Source organism: Protomyctophum bolini (assembly GCF_963924005.1).
Source record: "Protomyctophum bolini genome assembly, chromosome: 19".
NCBI lineage: Eukaryota > Metazoa > Chordata > Actinopteri > Myctophiformes > Myctophidae > Protomyctophum > Protomyctophum bolini.
In genome coordinates, this window is record NC_137880.1 from 19,909,809 (window position 1) to 19,937,605 (window position 27,797).

At 43.0% G+C, this 27,797-nt stretch overlaps 1 protein-coding gene across 3 annotated transcripts in view; it reads left to right on the plus strand.

The window, feature by feature from the left end:
- Positions 1-27,797, plus strand: part of ryr3 (ryanodine receptor 3) — a 162,907-nt gene that overhangs the window by 23,465 nt on the left and 111,645 nt on the right. For 2 of the 3 annotated variants that reach the window (XM_080790176.1, XM_080790177.1), the window contains exons 3-16: positions 1,571-1,672; positions 3,282-3,302; positions 8,226-8,300; positions 8,820-8,898; positions 9,773-9,885; positions 12,759-12,858; positions 13,382-13,475; positions 14,642-14,719; positions 15,920-16,076; positions 18,383-18,550; positions 19,846-19,967; positions 20,791-20,974; positions 22,207-22,342; positions 26,286-26,381. In XM_080790176.1, coding sequence (XP_080646302.1) covers positions 1,571-1,672; positions 3,282-3,302; positions 8,226-8,300; positions 8,820-8,898; positions 9,773-9,885; positions 12,759-12,858; positions 13,382-13,475; positions 14,642-14,719; positions 15,920-16,076; positions 18,383-18,550; positions 19,846-19,967; positions 20,791-20,974; positions 22,207-22,342; positions 26,286-26,381 — 1,525 coding nt within the window. The remainder of the gene's footprint in view (positions 1-1,570; positions 1,673-3,281; positions 3,303-8,225; positions 8,301-8,819; positions 8,899-9,772; positions 9,886-12,758; positions 12,859-13,381; positions 13,476-14,641; positions 14,720-15,919; positions 16,077-18,382; positions 18,551-19,845; positions 19,968-20,790; positions 20,975-22,206; positions 22,343-26,285; positions 26,382-27,797) is intronic. The other variant, XM_080790178.1, reaches the window with a different exon arrangement.

The window sequence follows — 27,797 nt, forward strand, 5'->3', positions numbered from 1 at the left end:
GCACACACACACACACACACACACACACACACACACACACACACACACACACACACACACACACACAGAGTGGTGGTCAGAGGATCCTGTGGATGTTTGTTGAGTTACAGTGTGCCATCCCCATTATCACCCAGTGGCCCACCACTCTGCTCACATTACCCTATTAGTTGTTGCCACAGGAATCAGGGGTCACCTCACTGTTACTGGCTAGCAGCTATACTTAAACCCGCTCTCATCCCATGTTATGTTAAATAAGACCCCTGGTTCTGTATAAACGTCCGTTGGGCAAACGATGGGCCAATACACACTTGAACACATTCTCGGGTTAGGTTAAAAAAAAAAGTAACAGTGGGTAAGTTAAAGTTAATTAAGTTTAAGTTAATTAATCAGCCAAAGTCCTGTCCCAACATGCATGTTGGCCTTGAATTGTTTCATAGATGCCCCCTGTTCTCTATTTTCCCCACTCCTCCCACAGTAAAATGCAGCTAGAATGAAGTGAATGAATGAAGAAACAATTCAAGGCCGACATGTATGTTGGGACAGGATTTTGTGTATGTGTTTTGGTCTGGATTTCACCTTTACGTCATACATGTATCTATCCGGTTAGTAAAAGTTGCCTCAAAGTGATTTAGAAGATTAGTATAGATGGAAATATGAGAGTGCAATCACATATACCTTTTCAGTTGTCACATCACTATGCATAAAGGTAGGTCTGCAATTTCATCCTTCATCATCTACCTCAAGAGAGAGAGAAAAAAAGAAAATAAATAAATAATAATAATAATTGTACAATGTCAGCCAGCTACACGGTGAGACTATGGACAAATACTGTAGATAATATGCAATCTATTTATGGTGAAACATTTACACCAGTTGGCCTAAACAGAATTCTTGATTATGTGTACAAAACAATACTGACAACTTCAGCGTAGCTGCATAAAGTGGCTTAGGTGTAAACCTTGCAAAACAATTGACTGAAGCTCAAAAACCTCTATTATTTTATTAGTGGAGGAATATTGGGGTGTGGCAATAAATCTCCCACGTGACCTAGTGCCATTGAGGGTCACAACCTCTTCATGGTTATGTGCAATGTTGTCTTATACTGTAGAAGATATGCCAGTCACAATTATTAGATCAATTCCTGATCGTAATTATTTGAGCTTATCACAACAGTTACTTTGCGCAATCATTATGCACTTATCCAGGGATGCTCCAGGGGCGGAGGAGGTCAAGGGGGGCTTTAGCCCCCTCTGGTTAAGGCTTAGCCCCCCCCTCTCTGACTTCTATGTAAACCATTAGCCCCCTCTCTAAATAGCCACACCCCCAGTCACAATGTTCTGGATCCATCACTGCACTTGCAAAGCCTAAAAGGCAAACTAAAATGATTTTTATGTATGTGTTCAATGTCCAATGCCTAAAACACAATTAGGCTAAATCATTAAATCACAATAATATGTATGACGAATAGTCATAAACTAATTATGGTGACAGCCCTACTTCTAGATGCTCATCTGTCTAATCCCTTCCTTCCCACTGTACCCCCTCTACCCCGTCTCGCTCCGTCCTGCAGTATGTCCCTCCAGACCTGTGTATCTGTAGCTTCGTTCTGGAGCAGTCCCTGTCAGTGCGCGCCCTACAGGAGATGCTGGCCAAAACTACGGAGAGCGAAGGGGTGAGTGTTGTTTTCCTCTCATCCCCCCCCCAAACACACACACACACACACACACACACACACACACACACTCACACTCACACTCTCACCACTGCAGTCTTACAACAGGGCACTTCTACAAAATGAATTAAATAACCATGCCATATATTTGTTCCACAGATGTATAGAGTCTGTAATATTTTGAATCAGTTACCCATTAATCGTTAATTGATGTGATGATACTGCAAGGTACCGTGTGTACAATGTATACTTTGCATCATGATTGGATCTTGGAGCAGCCACCTTTATTCACAGAGCAGTTCTGATTGCTTGAAGTTTGATCAAGCAATCAGATTAGACTTGGCAACCCACTCAGTGACCACGGTGCCACGGATTCTAATTGAATTCAGCACAGAAGCTACAAGTGGTGCTGAATGCGCTCTCTCTCTCTGTGTCACTCCCTCTCTCACTCTCAGAAGAGAGTGGGTGCCTCCCCAGCCCAGTTCGCATGCTAAGCACAGCAGGTGAGTCGTTTTGGAACAGGCCAGCCACGTGGCTTGACCGCAGCAGCAGCTGGATGCCCTGTTTGATGTTGCGTGCAAATCACGTTCACGTGTCTCTCAATCCCATTAGCCACCCCGGCCGTGAGATCCAGAGGGTTCTTTGAAGTTGTGGAATGAGAGAGAAAAGAATGAAGACAACACAAAGAGAAGCCTTCTCTTGTGAAGTCAGAATGAGCACAAAATTGCACAGCAACATTGCTCTGTGTTTTTGATGTTTATTTATGTGATCTCTGGTCCTACAGAATCCACTCAGTCTGTCTTTATTTTATTGATGGTGTGATGTTCTGCCAGGCAGACCACTGGAATCTTAGGAAGAGAGATTGAGACCTATACTCAGTAAAATCCTTAGTGTTCATTTATCTCTGAGCACAAATGTAACGTTACATGCGTTACATGTTTAGGCTTTGAGTTACACATGGGTTAAATGAACAGTTGAACACTGAGGATTTCACTGTGCAGTCCGTGGCTTTGGTACAGATAGAGCCGTTCATAGACGTTCCAACCTCTTTGCGTTCTCGCTGCATTGCCGCTCAGCAAGATTAATTGTTTTGGATATCCTGCAGCACTAATGCAGCATAAATACAGGAGATGAGCGTGGACTTCTACAAGCTGCTGCAGCTGTACACTTGGCAGACTTCTTGTGCTTTGTCATTTCATTAATGTATACTGTACCTCTTGATCCTCTCCTCAGAGACACAGGCCTGCCGCTGTGATTGGCCTGGGCGACAGATTTATTTTGTGTTTTGAGCAACATCGTTGGCTGGCCTCTGTTTTGGCTGGACCACACGATGCTGGCCGGAATACAACCAGTCTGGTACACAGTCAAACCCCATATAACAGTCTGGTACACAGTCAAACCTCCAGGAAGTTGTAAAAATAGACCCATAAGAGTCAAGATTTTGTTGTTTAGATAATTTGGCTAATAAATCCCATTATTTTCCCTCCACGCCCACTCCCTCCATCCACAATAAAAGTCCATTTCTCATCTAACCCCAATTGTTGCTCTCTCTGTAATTGACTGCAATACATCCAAATAACAATCTTTTCATTTGTATTTGTGTTACTAGAATGTCAACCTTGATCAATGGGTAGGTCCATCGGTTCATTCTCTCATTCGTTATGTCATCATGTGTGCATGTCCCTTCTACTGACCCCACTTGACCGCCTCGGAAGAGTCCTCACTTTGACTTAAACGTGTTACATGTTGTTCTAGTAACCCCGCTAGACTGCCTCTTAAAATGAAGGTCCTCACTTTCACTTCAAAGTGTTACATGTTGTCACCTTTCTGGACACACTACACCCAGTACAAGTCATATCAAAATGTCGCCCAAGCGGCACTGTATTGTAAGGAGAGATTTACAGTGCCTCATTTTCTAAAAAGTGAAGTTTGGGGTGTGTCACCCACTTTTGTTTACAGGGGGTTAAAGTGAGGTACGGTATGTACAAATGTTTAGTGTTGGGCTTTAAGCAACTAGTCGACTATTCAACTAGTCGACTAGTAAATCCACTAGTCGACCTTGTTCGTACTAGTTGACTACCGGTAGTTGATTTCTTTTTAGGTTTTTTAGGGGTGGTTTTTTGTAGGCCTCAAGATCAGCTAGAATGCTATATTGTAGTCACCAATGTACACAGTTTTTAAATGTACAAATATTATTAAAAAAAACATAATAGGTAGTTAAACAACTAGTCGACTAGTAAAAATCACTAGAAGTGAAAGCCCTATCAGTGTGCATGTGTTCAGTTACAGGGGAGTCTGTATCTCTCCAGCTCTTCAGTAAACAGGTCTAGATGCCAATTCTATCCTGTCAAGAGCAAAAACTCATACTGTAAGTGAAATTGTAAGAAACTAATGGAGAACAAATTGGAACTGGAACACTATACAATTGAAGCTGATGAATTGACCTTTGGAGTTCTCTATCCTGATTGGATAAAATTGGGGTCCTGACCCGAACATTTGTTTTTTGTGCAGCAGAGAGATGGGTAGACCACTGTATTTTAACAAAGAATATTGATTACAACCCTTTAAATGAACACTCAAGATTTTACGGTGTAGGGCTTCCAAATATTGACTAAAGATATAAAATATATAGCTTACGTTAGTATGTGTTATACAGTGTACTGTAGCTCTTCGTGTATTTAACAATTAACATGATGACATCCATAAACCTTGCCACCTGAGGTCTGAATAATACATTACCTATTCATCGGACCATAACTCACATGGACAGTTCTTTTTCTCTCTGCCAGTCTGAGGGACATCAATTAGCAGACATACTGTAGACTCTGAACACTGAACTGTAGTTTATGGTGATCTGTAAATAGGGGGCCATTGGTGCTGTCACCTTGTGCACATTACTCACATGCTGTGCCTCGTCTCTCCCAACTGTGCAACGCAAACATTTCCAAGTGAAAGTGACTGGACTCACTCATGACTCACCTGCTTAAGTCACTGATTAATAATTTTGCCTTTTAATTTAGCAATATGCAAGCACTACTTTACAGCTAACAATATCATGCTAGGGGCAAAAATGTAAGTAAATCTTTTTGGAAAACCGTTTTTAATCTAAACAACGTACTGAGCCGTCGTAATCGTCCAGTTTCTGTCATCCGTGATGGAAGGCATTGAATACTTACGTACTGGTACTGTAGTAGACCACTCACCTGGTAGATGTTTGGTTGTGCGGTGTCATGGTCCCTTTTTGGTTTGGTTTCTAACATCCATGAATTTCAGGAGTATCACTGTGAGGAAATGTCCTGGAATCAACCTGGATTCTGGATTGTTTACGAACTGCAGAAAAACTGGATTATCCCACTTCCGTTCAACTCAGGCAGCATACGTTGCTGTTTTATTTTATTTGTTATTTAAATATGGAGATACAAGTTTTCTGTCCGACAGCAACGATATTCAACAAACAAGCCTGACAAAACTCTATAATTCTGTGTCTTTCAAGGGCTCCCAATTTGATGTGCTTTAGGCCACACACCCCTGTTTAGTTTGACAGTGTAGACTTAAAATTGTTACAAACTGGTATTGGTCCTTTTGTTACCTAACTAACCGTCATTTTAGCTGGGGACCCCCTGGAGCCCCCTGAACAACCTCTGGGGGTCCCCGGACCTCACATTGAGAATCACTGTTCTACCACCATCCCCCTCATCCCCCGCCCGAAAAATATGTCCACAGTATAGCATTGATTTCGCATCACTTCACGCAGTCTAATTACATGTCCCACTCTTTTGATACTCTGTCAATAGAGCAAGAGTGAAGCCAATGAATCACACATTCTGTCTCATTATCCAGATGATTTGAAGGATGTGGCGCACAGCTATTGTGTACATACAGTACATGCACACATACAGACGCAGTACTTAGCAAATGAACAACCATCATTTTCCCTGTAGCCTTTGAAAAATGTATGGCCTAGCCCGAGCAATCATGCTCTGGCTACAGTATGAGATTAGGTGTCGAAATGTAATGAGCATTAGAGGTGCGTTACTCACTTACTCGGTCACTTGTTGGCAGTGGACAGTGGACACAGTACTCAACCAGTACTTGTACTCAAGTATAGATCCTCTTGCAGATCTACAAGGAAACAAAGTGTTGTATCACAATGTGTGTTGAGCTTGTGGATCTGCTATTTTCAATATATTTGAAATGAGGCTTAAGTGGTTAATTCATAATTTACCTTTACCCTTCCTAGAAATGTAGGAAGGGTACAATATTTGTCTTACTTGATTGCAAGTCCTCAAGTATCCAAAAGTACAGATACTCAAACAAGTACTGTTCACCACTGGGCATAGGGAATGCTTTTATAAAGCCACGTTGGCAGATCACCAGTGGTTCTCAAGGTGTGGTCTGGGACCCCTCAGGGGTCCTTGAGGACTTCCAGGAGGTCCTCAGCAAAATGAGGAACAGTTTAATTCCATGTACTATTTGACTAGAAGTTAGTCCAATGACAGGATGTGTAGACAAATCCACCGAGGGGTGCCCTGGGCGTGGCCATTACTGTAACATTAACTGATAAACCTCAGTAATGGCCATGCCCAGGGCACCCCTCTGTGGTTTCTTTCTATAAGGATCACTATTAAGATCTTTGGGGGACCCTGGCATGACATCTTTTCAAATGTGGGTCCGTGGCATAATAAGATCAGTCTGTGGCTTGACATGAAAGTTTGAGAACCCATGCTGTACATATTATGGCTGCAGACTCACGGTCACGGACTGGCATGCATACACATACTTTAAAGTCTTTGTATTACACACACACACACACACACACACACACACACACACACACACACACACACACACCAGTACCAAGCAGTGCATGACACAGTAATATGACAAGGAGAGAGGCGCTGCCATCACACCAAAGGTCACAATTCCTGACCATGATGTGTCAGCACAACAGGAAGCCTGAAATACGGGCCGGACACCACTCCTCATACCACCCACCTGCCATGGCCCCTTCCACTCTCTCTGTGTACCCCCTTCTCTCTGTGGACCCTCTCCACTCCCAGCTGTTCTTGTATACTCTTCCATCTTTTGATCGAACGTCGGTTTCTTTTTTCGTCCACCTTATGCAAGCCAGCTGGGACAGACTCGCTTAAGATTAGAGATGGGTCAGATTCAGAGGAGACTTGGGAGTTCCCTTTAGGTCAGTTTTAATGTAACCAGTGCCCATGCACACAAGCAAAGCCCTAACAAATGAGCTCCTGAATGGGGAGAAGATAACTAACCACGGATTGACATTTATTTTTACACAGGAGTATCTGGTGTATCTTTATTTTTGTTCTGTTTACTATGCAGAGTTGGGGGGGGGGGGGGGGGGTGAATTGATTATTACAATTGATATTTGAACATCACTCATTATTATTTATTCTCTTAATGCCTCTAGAGGTTGATAAAGAGGGTAAGTAGCATTTTTTTTTATCTCATCGAATGGGGGAACAACTGGTACCAACACTATCCTCATCTTACATGATTTTCTTTGAGTATCTTTAAACCATCTTCTTCTCGTTTTTGTTTTCACTCTGCTCACGTCCCACATTTCCTCAGCCATGGTACTGTAACGAAATTGTTCTCGTTTTGTCAGCAGAATGAGAAAGGCGTCTTAACGAGTGTGCTACGTGTCTGTTTTGACAGTGTGTAGTTTGTCTCCGTTCCTGCTTGTCTGTCTCCTCATCTGTTTGCACATGATGGCGGCGGCGCCAGAAATAGAGGATAGTAATGTCCTCTATTGTTCTATTTTCTCCGGCTGTTGAGATGTCTCCCAAGTAGTCAGAACTACAGGAGAGCCATGCCTAACTTATGTGTACGGCGGTGTTGCGTGCCGAAAATAGCCGGTTTGCAAGCTCACAATGGGTCGCTCGCGGATACATGTTGTGAGCTTGTAAACGGGATATTTCCAACTCTGTTGTACAATGAGGTATAAATCAGGCTCTACACTACTGATGGAATAAGTACTATACACAACAACTGACAGACCAGAAGTACTGTACAGCATGCTAATTTAGTATTGAAGCTCTGTTAATTTAAAGGACCATACCGACGTCAATCCATGCCATTGTCTATTTACAGCTTCGGCCATATAGTACTGTGTTCTGTATTGTACATATACATAAACATAAACCATTGTTCCGTTAATGGCTTAATGTTTGGATTCTGTTTGTTTACATTTTCTCCAAAGTCATTTAAATGTTACCTGCAACATTTTAGTCAATGTTGGCTAAACATCCTTGCAGGATTTTGTTCCTGAATAACATTTTTCCTACATTGACACATTTTTGCTTGGAAGCAAGTGGCTTCTTTGGAAAACAAACAAATGGAAAATTGTTGGCCGTGATACAGTATAGTGTGTTGCACGTACAGTACATGTGAGTGACAGTCAATGGGCTAAACATGCCAGACCACCGGTATGGTCCATTAAAGCACTGGTATTATGAGTGCCATATATAGGCATCCCGTACCGTCTTACCTACCGATGTTGTCTTTCCTCTTTGCTTGGTGGCAGGCGGGCCAGGGGGGCGGACACCGGACCCTCCTCTATGGTCATGCCATCCTACTGCGACACGGCTTCAGCTCCATGGTGAGTGTATAAAGACTTTGTAAAGACTTGTCTATAAGCACTCCATACTAGAGTTTGATGTGATCATGTTGCCCGTCTGTGTAGTACAAAACAAAGGCTTTGGGTAAAAGGTCATACAGTGTACAGTATTTAACATAGTATTTCATTTGAGTGGTATGATAGATAGTCTGCTATGTGAAAACATCCCTGCATCCCTCAGTATATTCTAATGCACCAGTTAGTGGAATAGTGCTTTAAAATTATTCCCTTTGGTTATTGTATTTCTTGGCATTTGGAACTACCCTCTGCCTTCAAATTTGAATATGACCTCACATAATAAGAAGTTTTACTTAAAATAAAAATAAAAGCTGCTCTTTTAGAGTCAGTGCTGCTGCTGTGCATTTATTGTACTAATTTGACTCAGTCAGATGCTGGCAGAATAATATCAAAATGTTGCAGAGTGTATAGCCTTGGGGAAAAAAAGACCTTTCATGAAGTTCCTTTTAGCAAACAGTCTCGGTTTTGTTTAATTCCCACCAGTATCTGACCTGTTTGAAGACATCAAGGTCTCTGACAGACAAGCTGTCATTTGACGTAGGACTTCAGGAAGATTCAATAGGTACAGTATGGACCAATTACATCTCTGCATGTTTCAGATTTATTCATTATTATTGTATAGCTGTTTCAAGAGTAAATGGAATGACCCTCTTTCTTATATTTTGAATATAGCCTGATGTGCAAATTTAAGGGCTGCAGGCTGCACACTTTGGGTCATTCCAGTTGAAAAAATTACCCTCAGCCATTTTTCATTCAGAAACAATACTTCCCACTAAGACATGTTTTTCATTGCTATATTAGGGTACATGATTGTGTTAAAGTGTTAAATAGCTCTATATTGTGGTAGTAGTCATTGCTATAGTCTCCATGTCTCTCCAGCCATTTTGTGTCTCTACTTTTTGTCTGTGCGCCAATGGGTGCTGTGATGCTCTGCTTGTTTCAGCCTGTACAGCACTTTGGTCAGCTTCTGTTGTTTTAAATGTGCTATATAAATAAAGTTTGATTTGATTTGAATCAAGATAGAGAACTCAGACAGGATACAGGTTAGTGAAATTGGAAGTGATGACACAAAGAAATGAGCAGACAAAATTGCAACTGGAACAAAATTAAGCTGATAAATGGGCTCACTCTCCTGATTTTGCAACTTACTTAACCACCTGAACATTTATTTACTGTTTATTAAAGAGCTGGAGAGATGGGGAGACTCCTGTTACCACTTACCTTTAATAATTCGAAAATGAGTGAGCATAAAAGCTCTGTGTGTGTGTGTGTGTGTGTGTGTGTGTGTGTGTGTGTGTGTGTGTGTGTGTGTGTGTGTGTGTGTGTGTGTGTGTGTGTGTGTGTGTGTGTGTGTGTGTGTGTGTGTGTGTGTGTGTGTGTGTGTGTGTGTGTGTGTGTGTGTGTGTGTGTGTGTGTGTGTGTGTGTGTGTGTGTAGGAGAGGCGTGTTGGTGGACCATCCATCCAGCGTCCAAACAGAGGTCAGAAGGAGAGAAAGTACGCATCGGAGATGACCTGATTCTTGTCAGTGTTTCCACGGAGCGATATCTGGTAAGCCAGTGTCCAGTAACACTGTTAAACTGTCCCATTTCCAAATAGGAATGACAATATTTCATGTAAATCACACGCATGCAAACAGAATAAAGAGGATGTGTTGTGCTTATTGGCATCAGCATTTGTTTTAAAGAGTGCTGTGATTTTTTCCACCCTAAAACATGATCATCATGTATAATTATTATATAAGGAGGAAGAATCGTGTGCAAAGTGTGCAGTTTTAGTTTTTATGTGGACACGCTCACCAGTTCATTAAGTATAACTGGTTTGCCTGGTGTGTGGTGATGGGTGTTGATCCACCTGAACTGCTGTAGTTGTATAATAAAGGGGGAGGGGTTAGGGGATATTGTGATGATACGATTTCACTGTTTATTTCATTGGTACATTTGACTGTCAAGGTTTCAGCCTCCAGGAAGAAACCCTAAATACAAAGGGCAGACATCATTGCACATAACAACCACACCAAGTACTGTCACCTCTTAAAAATCACGGCACTCCATCTTTAATATACTTACATTACAGTTCCTGTACATACCTCAGCATTCAGACATCAGCAAGTTCTTAATGTAAGGAACCAGTGGTTGGAATATTTTTTTTTTAATTATTATTTTCTGTAAGAATAATTTCATTATAGCATTATAGAGGGTATGCGCATGACATCATCATCATACCCGGAAGTTATGCGGGAATGCCTACTGAGTGGCAAAAAACTACTTTCTGGCCTTGACAGCCCATACATCCAAACAGAAAAGCCCCACATAAATAAGGCTACAGTGTATCCTTCTCGTAGCTGACCTGAGTGCTAAATTGTCTCTTAATTGTCTTCAGATGAGAACCAAGTTCTGGCAGATAGTCCATCTGTCTGGTTTTCCTGTTTGAGCTTGGTTTGTTAAAGAATTTGCCTTGATGCTTATTTGCTGCTTTATCTGAGAATAGAATGGTGTGCTTGGAGATATTCAGGGGGCATTATTGAAAAGGCCAAAGCAAGCCACACCACTTTGGTTCACTGCCTCAAACATAGCTCCTAAAACTTTTATAGGCCTCAGACACTGCCTCCGTCCCAGAGTGACGAGGCAATTCAAGAGTAAACTTCAAACATATCTGTAATGGAATTCTGATTACCAGTGAACCCCTGTTGTTGGCTGCTTTGTTATATATTTATTTTATGGATGAGATAAATCTCTCAGATGAGCTGACATTAATGTGCTCTCCCCTATGCAGAAAGTACAGAGCCAACCGTAATTAACTTAATAGAAGGAATGACAGAGAAGGAAAGAGAGATGACAATAGGGAGAAAGAGATAGGGCCAGAGAGAGAAGGCAATACGTTAGACGTGCCAAGCATCCGATAGCAAGGTAGCCTTTGCTTTTGGCGTCTGCTCTGAGAGGCAGATCTGCAATTACTCGCAGAAGCTGGTCCACCGCCAGGCTTTCATCTTCTCTCGCCGATGGGAAATCTTTACCTGATGTGGCCCCGGTGGTAAACTCTGCCACGAAAGAAATGGAACGCATCCTGTATTCAGACGTGGGGAAATCGGTACGCCCATTACTTTGTGCAATGATTGTGGTCCATGACCATGACACAGCCTTTTCAAGGTTAGGTGGCTATTAGTCTATGTCTCATACAAATGGATGAAACTGTATCAGAAGTCTCATGGGCTCTTCCAGTGGGACAGGTTTGGTGTGGACTCTACACTGTATAGAGGGAGGGGGCCGCACATTTTGACTGGCATGGCCATATGCTTTTTATGGATTCAACCATATGTGCGGGGATGGCAAATGATTGACATCAATACCAAAATAGACGGTTGTGGACTTTGTTAACCGACAATGTAACAAGTACATTATTTATTCATGTGGAAATCAACACTGTGCCCCCACTGGAAATATACTGTTGTAAAGCGATAGGATATTCTGAGATTCCGCTCTCTTCCCCAGCTCAGAATATTGAGATAGGAATCCCTCCAAGCATTTTAGCTGGAATGAAGTATCAACTAGAACTCATAGAGAGCTAAGCCTACAACCATATAGTTAGAGGATATTAATAAAATCTGGGAATACATTTCTTACCAAGAATTTTCTTCACTAATGTGTTTGTAAAGGTGTCTACTAACATGTCCCACATTGGTTTATATTCAACCACCCTAGGGGAATTTTTGACAGCTGCTGAAAGTTGGGGTACATCAACAACCATTATAAGGCAAAATGTTCTAAATTTCATTATGGTTTAACCCATTTTGGACTGATGCCGATTCTAAAAACGCTTTTCTGAAAAACTTCAAATATGTATATAGCAGCATCAAAATAGTGTACATACTGTACAGAACCCCTGTACAGAACTGTACAGAAGTAGCATGTAACATGTCAAACTAGGGAGTTTGGCCATAGCCACTTTCCCAAATGTGCCTAAATATGCTGACCTCATCACATTTGTGATGACGGGTATGGCCGTTTTTAGCCCAAGGAGTGCAAAACTAATGCTTGGAATGGATTCAGAATCATGAAAACTCCCTAGTTTGACATGTCACATGCTACTTAAAGCATAATTAAATTTAGAACATTTTGCCTTATAAATAATATACCCCAACTTTCAGCAGCTGTCAAAAATCCCCTTAGGGTGGTTGAATAGAAACCGATGTGGGATATGTTAGTAAACACTTTAACAAACACATTGGTAAAGAAAATTCTTGGTAAGAAATGTATTCCCAGATTTGACATTATTGACGCATGCAGGCACACCTGCGTGTAGGGCACATTCATCTGCAGACACACACACACACACACACACACACACACACACACACACATGGGCAAGCACTTACGGTATACAGCACCCAGCCTTGAATAAACCATGCTGTCCCTCTCTTGCAGCATTTGTCTATCGCCAACAACGCTGTTGCCGCCGATGCAGCCTTCATACAGACTCTGTGGAACGTCCAGCCCACCTGCTCTAACAGCAACGTGGCTGTAGGCAAGTTCAGAGGACCCTCATCATCACCAATAACAACTGTTCCTCTCTGTTCCTATGTCGTTTCTCAGGAGTTAAACTTTGCAGCAGTCTCACACAGCCAGACCATCGGAAACCTCTTCCTACTGATTGTCTGACTGAAATTCCTCCTCTGACAAACCACACCCATTGCCTCGAAAACAAATCCTGTTACCGTTCCAATATGACGAACTGCCCCATAGTCTTTGCATTGGTTTTGCAGTGCAGTTTATTTTTAAATTTCGAAGTGTTTCCACCCAGTTCTAACCCGTACATTGAATGTAGATGTCACCAGACGTATCGGTAGGTGGAGATGTCCCATCAGCTTGCTGTGTGAGACTACCGTTGCTCTATCTGTACTGTCTGTCTTGTTTATGGCACGAGGCAGCGCTGTACAACTAAGTATAAAATAAGGCTTAAAGTTTCAAATGCAGATAGATATGTACTTTTCACCTGGCTTCTAGTAATATCCCTGTCTTGATTACCGAGTGTTCTCTTTGGTCAACAGGACATCTGGTTGGTGGGCATGTGATGCGCCTGTTCCATGGCCATGATGAGACCTTGACCATCCCTAACGCAGATCAGAGCGAAGAGGAGCAGAGGTAGGTGGCTCCAAACTCCATTTGCATTTTGTGGCTTTTTGGCCACAAGGTTAGCCTGGAAACCAGACGAATCTGCCAATGCAAAAAAGAATAGTCTGGCCATGCCCGGCTATACCACAATAAGCTGTGTGGAAGCTGGGAAGGTGGCTGGGGAAATGTCAGAAATGTTCAGTCATCATCTGCACAGCGAAGTCCTGAATACCATTTAAATTAACTCTCATGATTTAGCCGTGGGTGACACTGGGCAGTCTTCAGGTGTGACTGTTTGCAACTGTGTGAGTGAAGCAGGGAATTGCTGAAAAAGAGGCTTGTACAATGGTGAAACATTTCCTATGTATGAAAAAAATCACACCCGTGTGAAGTGAGAGGCGCTCTTATCATCTTACAAAATCGAGGACAAAACAAACGAAGGACAAAAAAAAAAACTTGTCTAAGGAAAAACAAACATTAAACCTGTATATAGGAGGGGCTAGCGCCCCTCAAAAAGAAAAGCAATGGAAGCTTTTCAACCTTCAAATCACCTTGAAGGAAGGCTGTATGCAGTCTGTTATCTGACTGTTTTGGGAAAGGAATAAAGCAAAAATAATCAAATACAAACTTTAATCCATGAGTCAGTTGGCATTTAATAAAATGTCAGTGGGTGCCTTTTCTACAGGTGTGAATCCATAGATAATATTTCTAGGTTTCAGATTAACCCATTTTGGGAGGGAACCCCTTTTGGTGCATTATGTTATGCTTTAGCTATTGAAAAATAGCAGATCTACAAGCTCATAGCTTGTAGGTCTGCTATTTTAGAAAAATCGAAGAGCGACTGACATAGAAAAATAGCTTTTTCTGAAAACTGTCATTTTCAAACAGACATTTTTAGAATCTGATCTCAGGTCAAAATGGGTTAAGACACACATTAATGTGGACACACATGAAGGTCATAGAAATAATTCATGTTTAATGGCCCCTTTTTGGCAAGGTGCAGGGAGGGCACTGCATACATTCTTTTATCATTTCCAATAGCTCAAGCAGTAAAGATTTTATAATGCTTTTATCATCGACTTTGGCACCAAGCGTCATCAGAACCTGTCCAAGCTATTATACCATATACTTATCTTACACTGCATTATAGAAGAACCAGAAGTGAAAGAGCCCTTCTCTCCACTCTGTTTTCCCAGGATAGTGAACTATGAGGCAGCGGGCAAGGGGGCTTCTAAAGCACGCTCCCTTTGGAGACTGGAGCCTCTGAGGATCAGGTGAGATCACACGTGAATGTCATATGAAACACCCTCAAACATATGGGTATATACAGTATGCACACACGCATGCACGCACGCACGCACGCATAGTCGCGTACACACATGCACACACACACACACACACACACACACACACACACACACACACACACACACACACACACACACACACACACACACACACACACACACACACACACACACACAGTAATAATACACCACCCCCAAAAATATGGAAACACTTCTCATTAAATCCTCACATTACATAAAGGCCCATAACATGAGCCTCTTAAGGCTACATAAATACGATGAGGTCATAATTATTTTAAGCGTGCAGCCCTGAATACTTAGTTGGTGCATTTTTGTATGATAGATGAAAATGTCCCAGGCAAGTTTATGTGCTGTATAAGGCTCCTACCAATTAGGGGGCTGCATTTTCCAGTCAGGTCAGGTTTACAGCCATTATCCCATCTCTCTCTCTCTCTCTCTCTCTCTCTCTCTCTCTCTCTCCAAATGTCTTTTAGTTTTTGAGTGCTTCTGCACCTCTTGGACACTTTTGTGTCCAATGCCATAAATACTGCTAAAAATATATATATATTCCATTCCATTCTGTTGCAGGGCTGCATTCTGCAGTCACGTCAGGTTTACAGCCATTATCCCATCTCTCTCTCTCTCTCTCTCTCTCTCTCTCTCTCTCTCTCTCTCTCTCTCTCTCTCTCTCTCTCTCTCTCCCTCTCTCCCCATATGCCCACCCACACAATTTCCCCAAAGTCACATCTTCAGCTCTTTGAACATTCACAGACTGCATCAAAGAAACCATTTGCTCGTTCCAAAGCTTCACCTGTGAGACGAGAGACGAAACGTCTTCCAAATTGCAAACTCCAGTCAGAGTTCCATTCCATTCCATAGCAATCTGTTTCATATCCATACCTCACTTCTTCAATGAGGACATGACATTTTTGTGAGTTAAGATAAACTGCTTCCATTTTCAGCAGTGTGGAGATTTTACAGTTGTATCCAGGGTTCGATAAAAAGAAAAACCACACAATTTAAAATTAACTAAACCCTCAGGGTAGGGGAAGGTATCAAATTAAATTGCTGTGTTGAGTGTTCTATATAATCAGTCAGCTGACAAATAAAAAGCTGGCGATATATGACTTGTGACATATTTGTGGGTGCATGTGTGCTGCTGATTAGCTGGTGCGGTAGTCACATCCGCTGGGGCCAATCGTTCCGCCTGCGCCATCTCTCCACCGGACACTACCTGGCTAAGACGGAGGACGGCAGTCTGGTCCTACAGGACAGACTGAAGTCTGACACCAAAGCCACCGCTTTCTGCTTCAGGCCCTCCAAGGTCAGTGTACAGTACTTACCGTACTTATTTACTTATGCCTATCGCTCCTTTTCATGGAGCATAGGCCGTTGACTACAGTCCACCAGAGCACTCTCTGGCAGACTGTAGTCAACGGTCAGTGTGCCTTTGCTAAATCCATCCATTCAAAGAATGTTCAATATCTCTAGTGAATGTGTTGCTCAGAGCAAGATAAAACTAGCGAAACAGTTTTATATTTATGAGTGATTCTTTTGTCCAAGCTGTAGATACTGGAAAAACACCTTATCTGAAAGGTCTTACTATAAACAACTGTTTTCAAAACCTCTGACCAGTGACATTTCAAATCTTGATATCTCAGTTTTCTGAGAAAGCATGAAATGCAGTTGTATGACTGAGAGAAGGTTTGCAGAGCTCGAGGGCCCTGTTTTACGCGTCTTAAATTACCAGGTCTTGAGACTTAACTTAAGGCCTGGAGGCGTGGCCAATGCTGTTTAGCCACTCAAAATAGCTAAATGGCCTTGGCCACGCCTCCTGGTCTTAACTCATTCCCAGCTAGGAACGTATATTATATACATCATACGTCATCATACATCACATTCCGTGCTCAGCCAATCAGCTGAGCACATTCCGTGCTCAAACGGACAGACACACAATTGGTGTTTTAAGCATTACGTTATACTTTAGCTATTAAAAAATTTCAGATCTTCAAGCTCGTAGCGCACACTGCTGTGGTTGTTATGATTGGTTCTAATGAACAATGGACTGCAAGGCTTTGAATCTGTAATTCTCTGTCTCAAACATTTTAGCCAAAATACATCAGAGATGTTATTCCCATCACAACATTTCCACAACCAAATCATCAACATTTTAAATGATAATACAATAATAACAATTAACAGTACGGTAGGAAATTCGTATACGTTTTATTTTCACAGCTATTAATTTGATATTATTGTACAATAAGTGTTTGTAGCAGCCATGCATGTATTCCACTGGCCTAATTCTAACTGACCCTGTTGATGGCTGTTTTCAATTAGGTAGTCATGGGGCATTTGTCATCAGAGCATGAAGACCCTGCACGCCTTTAATTTATTTATTATTAAGTATTTTCACTTCTCATTCCTTATCCTTAACTCCTCTTACTTTATTTCTCCGCCTTAACAACCCATATTTTTCATCCACTATTTTTCTATCCCTTCAGGGTTCCATTTTAACAGCATTATGCTAAAACATAATAACAAAAGGAGGCACTTTAGAATCTCAGAAGGGATGGGCATGCACAATTTCTTATCTCAGTCTTAAATGTCTGAATTTAACAGAGCACATCTAAGTGCTCCTTTCTTTCGAAAATATGTCCCTGTGGAACGTGTTGGCTTCCTCCATGTCTCGCTTTCTCCTTGCTCCCTTCATTGTCGGTGTGTTCTGCTGTCACTCGGTTCCTATGTAAAGGTCACCGTGTTGGAACAGTGGCATTTAATGTTCTCCCCTGTAATCCATCCCATCTCTGCCAGGCCGTGAACGCAGCAGCGCTAACGAGGCGAGCACGCAGTCCCCCTATTGGACCATGAAGCCACGTGACGCCATCACGCAATGGCGCATACATTTAGCATAAATGAGTTGAACCTCTCCCATGCACTTCAGTCTACAATTTACAATTTAGGCATTTAGCAGATGCTCTTAATCCAGAGCGATTTACATTAAGCAAGAACAAAAAGGCATGGGAATACATCACATATATAAAATGCATTTATCATGAAACATGCGTAAGCGAACGTAACTAGAACATATCTATATAATGACACTATAGTGTCATTATATAGATATGTTCTAGTATAGCATAGTATAGTATACAGTTTATATGAATATATTCATATAAACTGTATATATACTATACTATGCTATGGGGTGCGCATGCTTTTCCGACACACCGAAGATCCGAAGCGGGGGGGACATGCGATGCGATGCGAAAAAGCGATGGTCCGACATGCGCTGCTCCCGTGCTTGCGGTTAGGGTTAGGTTAGGATTGAGGTTTCGGATCAATAGTATGTCGGAACTAAAGCCTGCACCCCTATGCTATACATATGTACTATGAAGTGCTATGACTACATACAATGCAATTATTGTGCTGTCTACATGACATGCTATAGGTCTGTTTCAAATGCTACGTATCTAAGTCTAAAAAGTGCTATCTAAGTCCTATGGGCCATGATGGAGTCTGAAAAGGTGGGTTTTCAGACCACGGCGGGAGATTGGGAGTGATGCTGCCGTTCTAAGTCTAAGCACAATATGTCTTGTGTGCGTGTGTCTCCATGTGTGAATCCAACAGGAAAAGGCGGTTGACTCTGGTGTGAAGAGAGACATCGATGGCATGGGCGCGCCAGAGATCAAGTACGGAGACTCCATCTGCTTCGTCATGCACGTAGCGACAGGCCTGTGGCTGTCCTACCTGGCACCTGACGCAAAGTCTATCCGCCTAGGTATCATGAAAAGAAGGGTGAGCAACAAATGCTTTTTTCCATTACACAGTAAATGTTTAATTAATGCGTTAAAATAGTCAATACCCTGGCCTGAAACAGTGCCTGCATCAGTACCTTTACAAAAGGTGTTGACGGTGGACTGTCTGGAAATATAATAATATAATATAATAGTGCATAAAGGGTCCAAGTCCATAGACTTTGCTGCCACATGACATCACAGGGGCATGCCGCATGAATAAGATAAACATAAAAAGTCCATAGACTTGGCTGCCACATGACGTCACGAGGGGAACACACAAAGCCAGGTGTTGGAGGGGCTAGCACCCCTCAAAAAATAAAAAATAAAAATACATTCTCATCATTGCAGACTAATTAAATGATGCGGTCTGAAATATAATGCTTATCTAACTCCATGTACAGTGGGATCATGGGTAGTCATCCCGATTTATCATAACACCTCTGATCTCAATACACAGCAACTTGTCACACCCAATCAAATGGGAGCGTTAGCTGTCCCTGATTGCTCAGAGTTGGCACAGCTCCCGCACAGTCCCCCAATATCCCAGGACATAGGAGACGGCGGCCTATTTAAATGTGATAATGGGGTCTCGCAGAGGGAGGGCGACAGTGGAGGACGGCTTACAGTTAGTTTTGGGGGAGAGAGAGCTTAGAGAGTTTAGGGCGGCATGAGGAGTGACGCTCGTCTCTGGGCGCATTGCCAGAGACAGCAAAAGGCGCCTGCCCAACCCCCCCCCCCCCCCCCCCCACACACACACACACACACACACACACGCACGTGCACACTACAATTGGATTAAGCCGTTTTATTACAACGAGTCAGATTACCCTGGTGTCGTAGTCTAGAAATAGAGGACCATCTATACCAGTGGTTCTCAAACATTGTCATGTCAACAACACTCAAATGTACCGGTATATGTATTTGGCTGTGAACCTCGATTTGAACAGATTTAGTGTCATTTGTGTTTTTAAAGGTAGGGTTCCATGCTTTTTGTACATTTTTCAGTTGTTTTCAATTTTTCCCGGAGCAAGCAGGCAGGCCCTGTTACCTCAGTGATAAAATTGTCAGCACTTGCACAGTAGACCCAAGTTAAAATCCAGAAGGTAGAGGAGGAAAGTTACATAGTGCAGCATTCAATGTTACATTATCATTAATATCCTACTGTTTTGCCATTCATTTGGGGGTCCACTTGCAATATGGTCACAGCAGTGGTCCCCGGCCTCCAGGCTGGGGATGGCTGCTCTCAGTCTGCTCTAACACTAACAAGATTATTTTGTGTGTTTCCTGAGCCAGGCCTGCCTAGCTCCTGAAGGCCACATGGATGATGGGCTGTTCCTGCAGATGTGTCTGCACGAAGAGTCTCGGGCCGCACGCATCATCCGCAACACCACAAGCCTGTTCAACGATTTCATCAAGTAATGGGCTTCCCCTGCATGCATGCACGCACTTGCACACACACACACACACACACACACACACACACACACACACACACACACACACACACACACACACACACACACACACACACACACACAGTCACACACACACACACACACACACACACACACACACACACACACAAATTTTGTTAAATTTAGTTAGAACGAATGATGGTCTCATACTGTATATCAGCTAGAGCAAGAGAGAGATGAGAAAGCTATCCATATAGATTTTCTTTTTCTAGGCCATCAACTGTAGTTAGGTAGAGTTGAATAGGAGAATGGATGTGGGGCGGCTGCGTTTTACACATGGAGAACTTAGGTTATTGTTGTGCAAATGAGGAGGCATGGGTGCAGTGTTTGGGCGCTCCATCAGAGAATTGGAATTTGCATCTGCTGCTGAGCAATGCAATGGTGGTCTCCAATTTCACGGCACACTTGACCTCGCCTCAAGGCACACCACTTGAGAACCTCCACAGTATATGAATACTACTGGGAGTGGGCACGCACGCACTCACGCACACACACACACACACACACACACACACACACACACACACACACACACACACGCCAGTATTTAATCACTGCTCATCAAATCCTCATTTACTAATTAGTAATTTCTCATAATCGAGAAATTAGCTCCTATCTCTGATAGCTTAATAGTCTAATGTTATAATGAATGAATTCGGGTCACCTCTGCATCAAGTTTCAGGCACCTATTCCAGAGTGGGATAATGCTAAGATCGTGAGTGTTCCAGTAATCCAGTTTCTTTCTGTCTCTGTCTGTGTCCAGGGCTCTGGACAGTGCTGGGGAGGGGGGGGACAGCGCAGCTGTGGCAGGGTACGTGGACGAGGTGCTGCAGACGCTGACAGACCTGATTGAGTATTTCAAACAGCCAGACGAGGAGCTGGAACACGAGGAGAAACAGAGTCTGCTCCGCTCGCTCATCAAGCGACAAGATATCTTTAAAGAAGAGGTATGAGCACAGAGCAGTGAGAACCGTATCTCCATATTATCCTTGCATAACCAGGCTCTCCTAGATTTTGTAACGTCCTGACTAGAGTGATCCGGACAAGATCACTCTATTTTCTTGTACTAATATCCATATCTGGTCCATAGCCTCCATAGGGTCTATCCATAGCATCGCCAGTCACTACAAATTATAATAAAGCAAGGACATTATTCTAAGAAGCACTTCGTGAAATCTGCCGGTTTCACAAGATGTCACAGGTTTGTGGGCAAATTATTTTAGGACTAGGGACTGCAGGCTATATCCGTCCCAATTGATTCTCTCTAGACTTCCCAGCTTACTCCATACAGTATGGATCCTAAGTAATATCCTCTATTGGACAAAACTATTGTCTACTCACTTTGTGTCTAAGATGGGAATTCAAGCTCTGTTCCGGGAACGCTACTGTGGCATGCTAAAATAGCTGTATACAATGCTAAAATAGCAGCCACAGTAGCCAAATTTTAAATCTAGTAAAGTCCAGATTGGTCTGCAACTCTGTAACCCAGAGCTTGTAGACAGAAATGGTGTCATGCTATAGCCTAGTGAGCAGTAGCGAGGACTGATGGTTGGAAGTGTCTCAAGTAGCGTGTGCCATGATCCAGCAAAGGATTTCCAAAGTGTCCTTGAAAGGTGTACAGATGTGTGGAAACAAAATTACGTGTGTAAAAACTGTAAATATAGTATAGTACCGGTATATCTAAAAGAATCGTCATGTCAAGGACCCCCAAAATGATTTGGCCCGCACCCCCATCATCTACAAAATATTTTGTGCCAGGGACCTCCTCCAGAAGCAAAGCAAATCTACAAGCTCTCATGGTCATAGTGGTTAAAATGATTGTTAGTTGGGGACCCCATGGTACCTCCCAAGGAACCCTGTGGGTCCTCTGACCCCACTTTGACAACCAGTGGTATACTACATACTGCTTGTGTTTGTTAGACCATCTCAACTCTGTTTACAAATGGTAACATGACAACTAATTTACAAGTAGTATTCTATTCTACTCCCAACAAAGACCTATTCTCATCTTGTTATAATATCGTACCAATTCAAGTAGTATTGTCAAACCTAGTTTTCCTACGTGGGCATGCATAATGTATAATTGCATTACTTTTGTTTGCATTGCATTCCGGTGTGACAGTGTGACCAGGAGATTATCGAGGGTAACAATAATCTTGGGGTTTTTTTCGTCCCACAGGGCATGCTGTCCCTCTTGTGCAAATGCGTAGACCGGATGAATGTGTACAACAGCGCCGCCCACTTTGCAGAGATGGCCGGGGAGGAGGCAGGCGCTGCCTGGAAGGACATCCTCAACCTACTCTACGAGCTCCTGGGTAAGGCGGTGGGGGTGGGAGTGCGTTCGGCCTGTCATCACCGTCATCTCTCAACCCTGGAGAGCCATGAAGTATTAATCTGTCCCACAGCAGCAGACCATTCCTCTATCCACCACTCCTCTCAACTCAGTTCCTCCTCAATGTCAGATATCGCTCCTTCCTTCCTTCCTTCCATCATCTGGAATGCACAGCCGGTGACAAACTTAGTTAGAACGAATGACGGTACTTACTTTTTGGATCGTCAGTAACAAGATGATACATCTCATGATACACAAAAGAAGAATTTAGTAACAAGGGAGGATGAGAAAGAGAAAGATGGGGTAGAGACAGACAGACAGACAGACAGACAGACAGACAGACAGACAGACAGACAGACAGACAGACAGACAGAATATTTTATTTAGGACGCAGAGTAGGACAGTAAACCAACGTTTCGGCCGTTAAGCCTTCTTCAGGGAATGTGAATGGAATGTAAATGTAGTTAACCCATTAAGACCTGAGGCCGATTCTACAAATGCAATTCCCAAATCAGTAGTTCTCACACTTTCAAGAGTTTTCAAAAATGTAAAAAAGAATCACACTTGTGTGAAGTGAGGGGAGCTCTTATCATCATACATCATTTAGGCTACATCACATTCCGTGCTCAGCCAATCCAAAAGTAGCCAAAAGTAATTTCGGCCAATCACAATTTGCAACTTTTCTGGCCTCAAATGAATGTAAATGTAGAAACTCGCAGGGGGGCACAAATCGACATGCTGTGAGCTTGTATATCTGCTATTTTTGAATAGCCAACGCAAAAATCTAAAACGACACAGATGCTGTCCCGGTTTTTAATGTGTAGACTAAACCACATCTCATATTCCGGATGCCTTTTGGATCACACCACTCTCTTGAAGAGATAAAGGGGTGTGGCTAGCAGTCGCAACGTTTACATCCATCATAATCATTCATTACTGTAGACCCCTCCCTCCAGGCAGCATCCTCTCAAGGTCTCCCAACATACAACAGTGATGAATGACCCTCAAAAGTTCACACTTTTATACATCTTTTCCTTATGTAATGTTTTTGCTTTTTCCCTCCCACCAATAACTTCCCCCTGGCTCACCTTGACTGCCCTCATATTCATCAGCATCATCTTCACTATCCCATCCACTGTATCCACTGTCACACCCCATGTGTTTCCACGCCAGTCTGGCAGAGTGGGTTTGTGTGTCCTCTCCTCTCTCTCTCTCTGAGCCCACCAGCAGAGTGGGTTTGTGTGTCCTCTCCTCTCTCTCTCTCTGAGCCCACCAGCAGAGTGGGTTTGTGTGTCCTCTCCTCTCTCTCTCTCTGAGCCCACCAGCAGAGTGGGTTTGTGTGTCCTCTCCTCTCTCGCTCTGAGCCCACCAGCAGAGTGGGTTTGTGTGTCCTCTCTCTCTCTCTCTCTGAGCCCACCAGCAGAGTGGGTTTGTGTGTCCTCTCTCTCTCTCTCTCTGAGCCCACCAGCAGAGTGGGTTTGTGTGTCCTCTCTCTCTCTCTCTCTGAGCCCACCAGCAGAGTGGGTTTGTGTGTCCTCTCCTCTCTCGCTCTGAGCCCACCAGCAGAGTGGGTTTGTGTGTCCTCTCTCTCTCTCTCTCTGAGCCCACCAGCAGAGTGGGTTTGTGTGTCCTCTCTCTCTCTCTCTCTCTGAGCCCACCAGCAGAGTGGGTTTGTGTGTCCTCTCTCTCTCTCTGAGCCCACCAGCAGAGTGGGTTTGTGTGTCCTCTCTCTCTCTCTGAGCCCACCAGCAGAGTGGGTTTGTGTGTCCGCTCTCTCTCGCTCTGAGCCCACCAGCAGAGTGGGTTTGTGTGTCCGCTCTCTCTCGCTCTGAGCCCACCAGCAGAGTGGGTTTGTGTGTCCTCTCCTCTCTCTCTCTGAGCCCACCAGCAGAGTGGGTTTGTGTGTCCTCTCTCTCTCTCTGAGCCCACCAGCAGAGTGGGTTTGTGTGTCCTCTCTCTCTCTGAGCCCACCAGTAGAGTGGGTTTGTGTGTCCTCTCTGGCTCTCTCTGAGCCCACCAGCAGAGTGGGTTTGTGTGTCCTCTCCAGCATGTGAGCCCACCAGCATGTTTTACCAACCTTTCGAGGACAGCTGTCCTCTCCGTCTCTGACATTCACATCAGTAAACGGCACCTATTGTCCTTGCATCACAGGCGCTCTGTATTGTGTGATGTGTTGGTATTAACAAATTGATAGCTTTCCTTATAGGCTGCAGATTTAAGTGAGATTAGATGCACATCAGTATTCCTTGGGTGCCGAGCACAGTTAAATGTTTTTTTGTGGGCGTTATCAGTGCTGACTCCCGGTGTCCTAACGGTGAAAATTGAAGTATTAATGAGAAGAACTCTTATACCGTTAATGTCACCACTGTGGCAGAGAACAGTCAGTGGGCATGCACTTTATAGAACAGAGAGGTCTTGGTGTCACAGTGGTTCTAGGGCAGTAGTTTTCACTTTATAGAACAGAGAGGTCTTGCTGTCACAGTGTTTCTAGGGCAGTGGTTTTCAACCGTTTTGTGCCTAAGGCACACCAATAATTGGCAAGTCAAAATATCAAAGCTCTCCTGTATTCATACCCGATCATCTGTGGCGCTAAATTTAAAAAGACTCTACATCCAAGGATTTACTCTATGGTATCACTCACCAACTAAAAATCATGTGTGAAGTGAGGGGCGCTCTTGTAGTTGTACATCATCCAGTCAAAATATACTTCTTCATGAATTAATTTGTCAACTTATGTTATTATCTTTTAACAACAAACACTCAAAAATGTCACCCCCCCCCCCCCCCCCATCTCTCTCCCCATTTTCCTGTCAACCTACTGTATATCCCTCTATAAAAAAATATATAAAATAAAGGTCAAAGCCACAAAAACAATATATATATATATTCCAATCATTATCAATGGCATTCAATGTTTGTGTTGAACAATGTTTGTGTTTACACACACCCTCAAAGCTGGACATACATAGGAGGGTCTAGCGCCCCTCCTATGTCCTACAGTATGTCCAAAAAGTGTGAAGTGAGGGTCGCTCTTATCGTCATACATTGTCATACATCATCATACATCACATTCCGTGCTCAGCCAATCAAATCATCATGGGGTATGGGGTACACACAGACCCACAAAGGTGGGCATAGCGCCCCTCAAAAAACCTAAAGGACAGTGCCTCACTTTCACCAATTTATTTTGGCCTGACGTAAACATTTCATCGGCTGTCGGCCTTCATGCTCTGTTGATCAACCTGCTCTGATGAAGGAAGACTAAGCTGAAACATTTCAAAGTTTTGTATGATCGGCCCGGACCGCTGGCCTAGCTGTCCGGGCACCTAGGCTCCATTGTAGCCTGACAGTGTGTTGTGGGTTCGAGTCCCGATCCTGACATCCTTTTCTGCATGTCACTCTCCCCATATCCTGTCTGTATACGGTATACCGGTACTATCAATAAAGGCAGGACATAAAAACCTGTTTTGTATGATAAAATTGTCCATGTGCCTTTTTTTGTTGGTTCATAAAATGTTCATAAAAATGATTTCAACCTAAAAAAAATCCATCCATTCAGTGTAAGTGTACCTACCTATTTAAACAAGCTTTTTTGGTCAATTTTTTGCTCAAAAGAACCACATGCTTAATTTTTTATTTAGATGTATTTGGGGCATTTTATGCTTCATTTCAGATAGCAGAGTGTAGAGCGTGGAAGGAGAGACATGCAAGGCAAGATGAAAGTTGGATTTTGACTCGGGGCCTTGCTCTCACCAGGAGCAGCATTTATGGTCTGTGCCCTACAGAGTATTAAAATCTGAGTTGAACTTCATCTGTTTTATCTGAGCAGATGTCACAATTAATGAATGCTGGGTGTAATTTTGTAACAGAACCTTACCAGACTGTATGCAAGTCCTGATTTTATTTTCGATTTGCTTTTCCCACAGCTTCTCTGATCCGAGGGAACAGGAACAACTGCACCCAGTTCTCTCGGAACCTCGACTGGCTGGTCAGCAAGCTTGAGAGACTGGAGTCTTCCTCAGGTACAGTACAATGAATGTATGGAGGGATATAGATAGTCTATCATCTACACTGTACAATCCTGAGGGTTAATTTAACTGTTGAGATTTGAGAGTGTAATGCAAGCCAATGTAAGGGTCCATTTGTACACTCTGAGGACCTCATTCACCTCATATCGTGAGCGGAGCGTGAGCTGACAGGCATTTACGAGGATTCCCACATTACGTGGGAATTCATGGCCATCTCAGTGAACTTGACGTTGGTTGGTCGGAAACTCCGCACATATTATCGACGTCTGCTCTAGGGTGGTGTATAGGGCATACGGCTAGTGTATATTTATTTAGAAGGCTTTAGTCTTCATGCTGAATCAATAAATAGATCCCACACCTCAGATATAATATGTAGGCATGTGTCCCCAACATTGGTCAGCACATAAAAAAACGATATATATAAAAGCTGAGTATATCACTTGTATGCATGCATTCTAGAGTTAACCTATGATCCTATACAGAAATTGCCCCCGCAAGCCTGACACCTTTTTATTTATTTATTAGGATATTTCTAGCATGCGTTGCGCTGCTCACTCTCGGCAGCCTTCTACTCGCAGTGCAACGCGTTGTGAGCTTGTGAGTAGATCGGCTCTCCCCCATCTCCCCCTGCAAACAAAATCGAGGGTTATAGCAGCCGTCGGCTACAGTATATAAAAAAAATAGAAGACCACATTAGCCTACTGAATGGCATCAGCGTGTTTGAAAGTCGGCCAGTCATATCATAGTTTTAAGACGGCTCACCTCCACTCGCGCTTGTTCACAAACATGACGGACAGACAGACATAAGAAAGGCAGTTCATGATGATCATCACTAGGCCTACCTACTGTAACTCGCTGATCAGCATGTTGACAGAGACTCAGCCAATTAAAGTTTCACGTAGGCCTAATGCCTTTGCTGCAAGCACCTATATCTGCCTCCATTTGCGTTGTGGTATTAATTTATAATAACGTATATTGATCACATGCGGACGCCACACAGAATGGCCAACTCTTACCTTCAGGCTTGATGAGGAAACATACAACGTAGTTGGATTGGATGAAATATAGCCTTTCCTAGTCCAAAAACGAATTAATCCCACAAGAAAGAAAAGAAAAGCCAAAACCGCATGTTCCGGTGGATTAAATATGTCCTGTGTCCATGCATGTCCATATATTTGCTTTCCAAATCCGACAGTGCAGGGCAGGGAATCAATCACCCCAGTAATCAATAGGGGCTTTTATCATTGCCGAGTTTTAATATAGCATTTGGTCGTGTGGTGAACTGTACAAATTAACTTCTTTCTCATTATGTGAAAGTAACTGTAACATCAGTTAAATTATTAACGTTCTGACATTTAAACAAGGAATGAAGCAATGCGTGCCAAGTTGGCAAGTTTATAATTATCTACA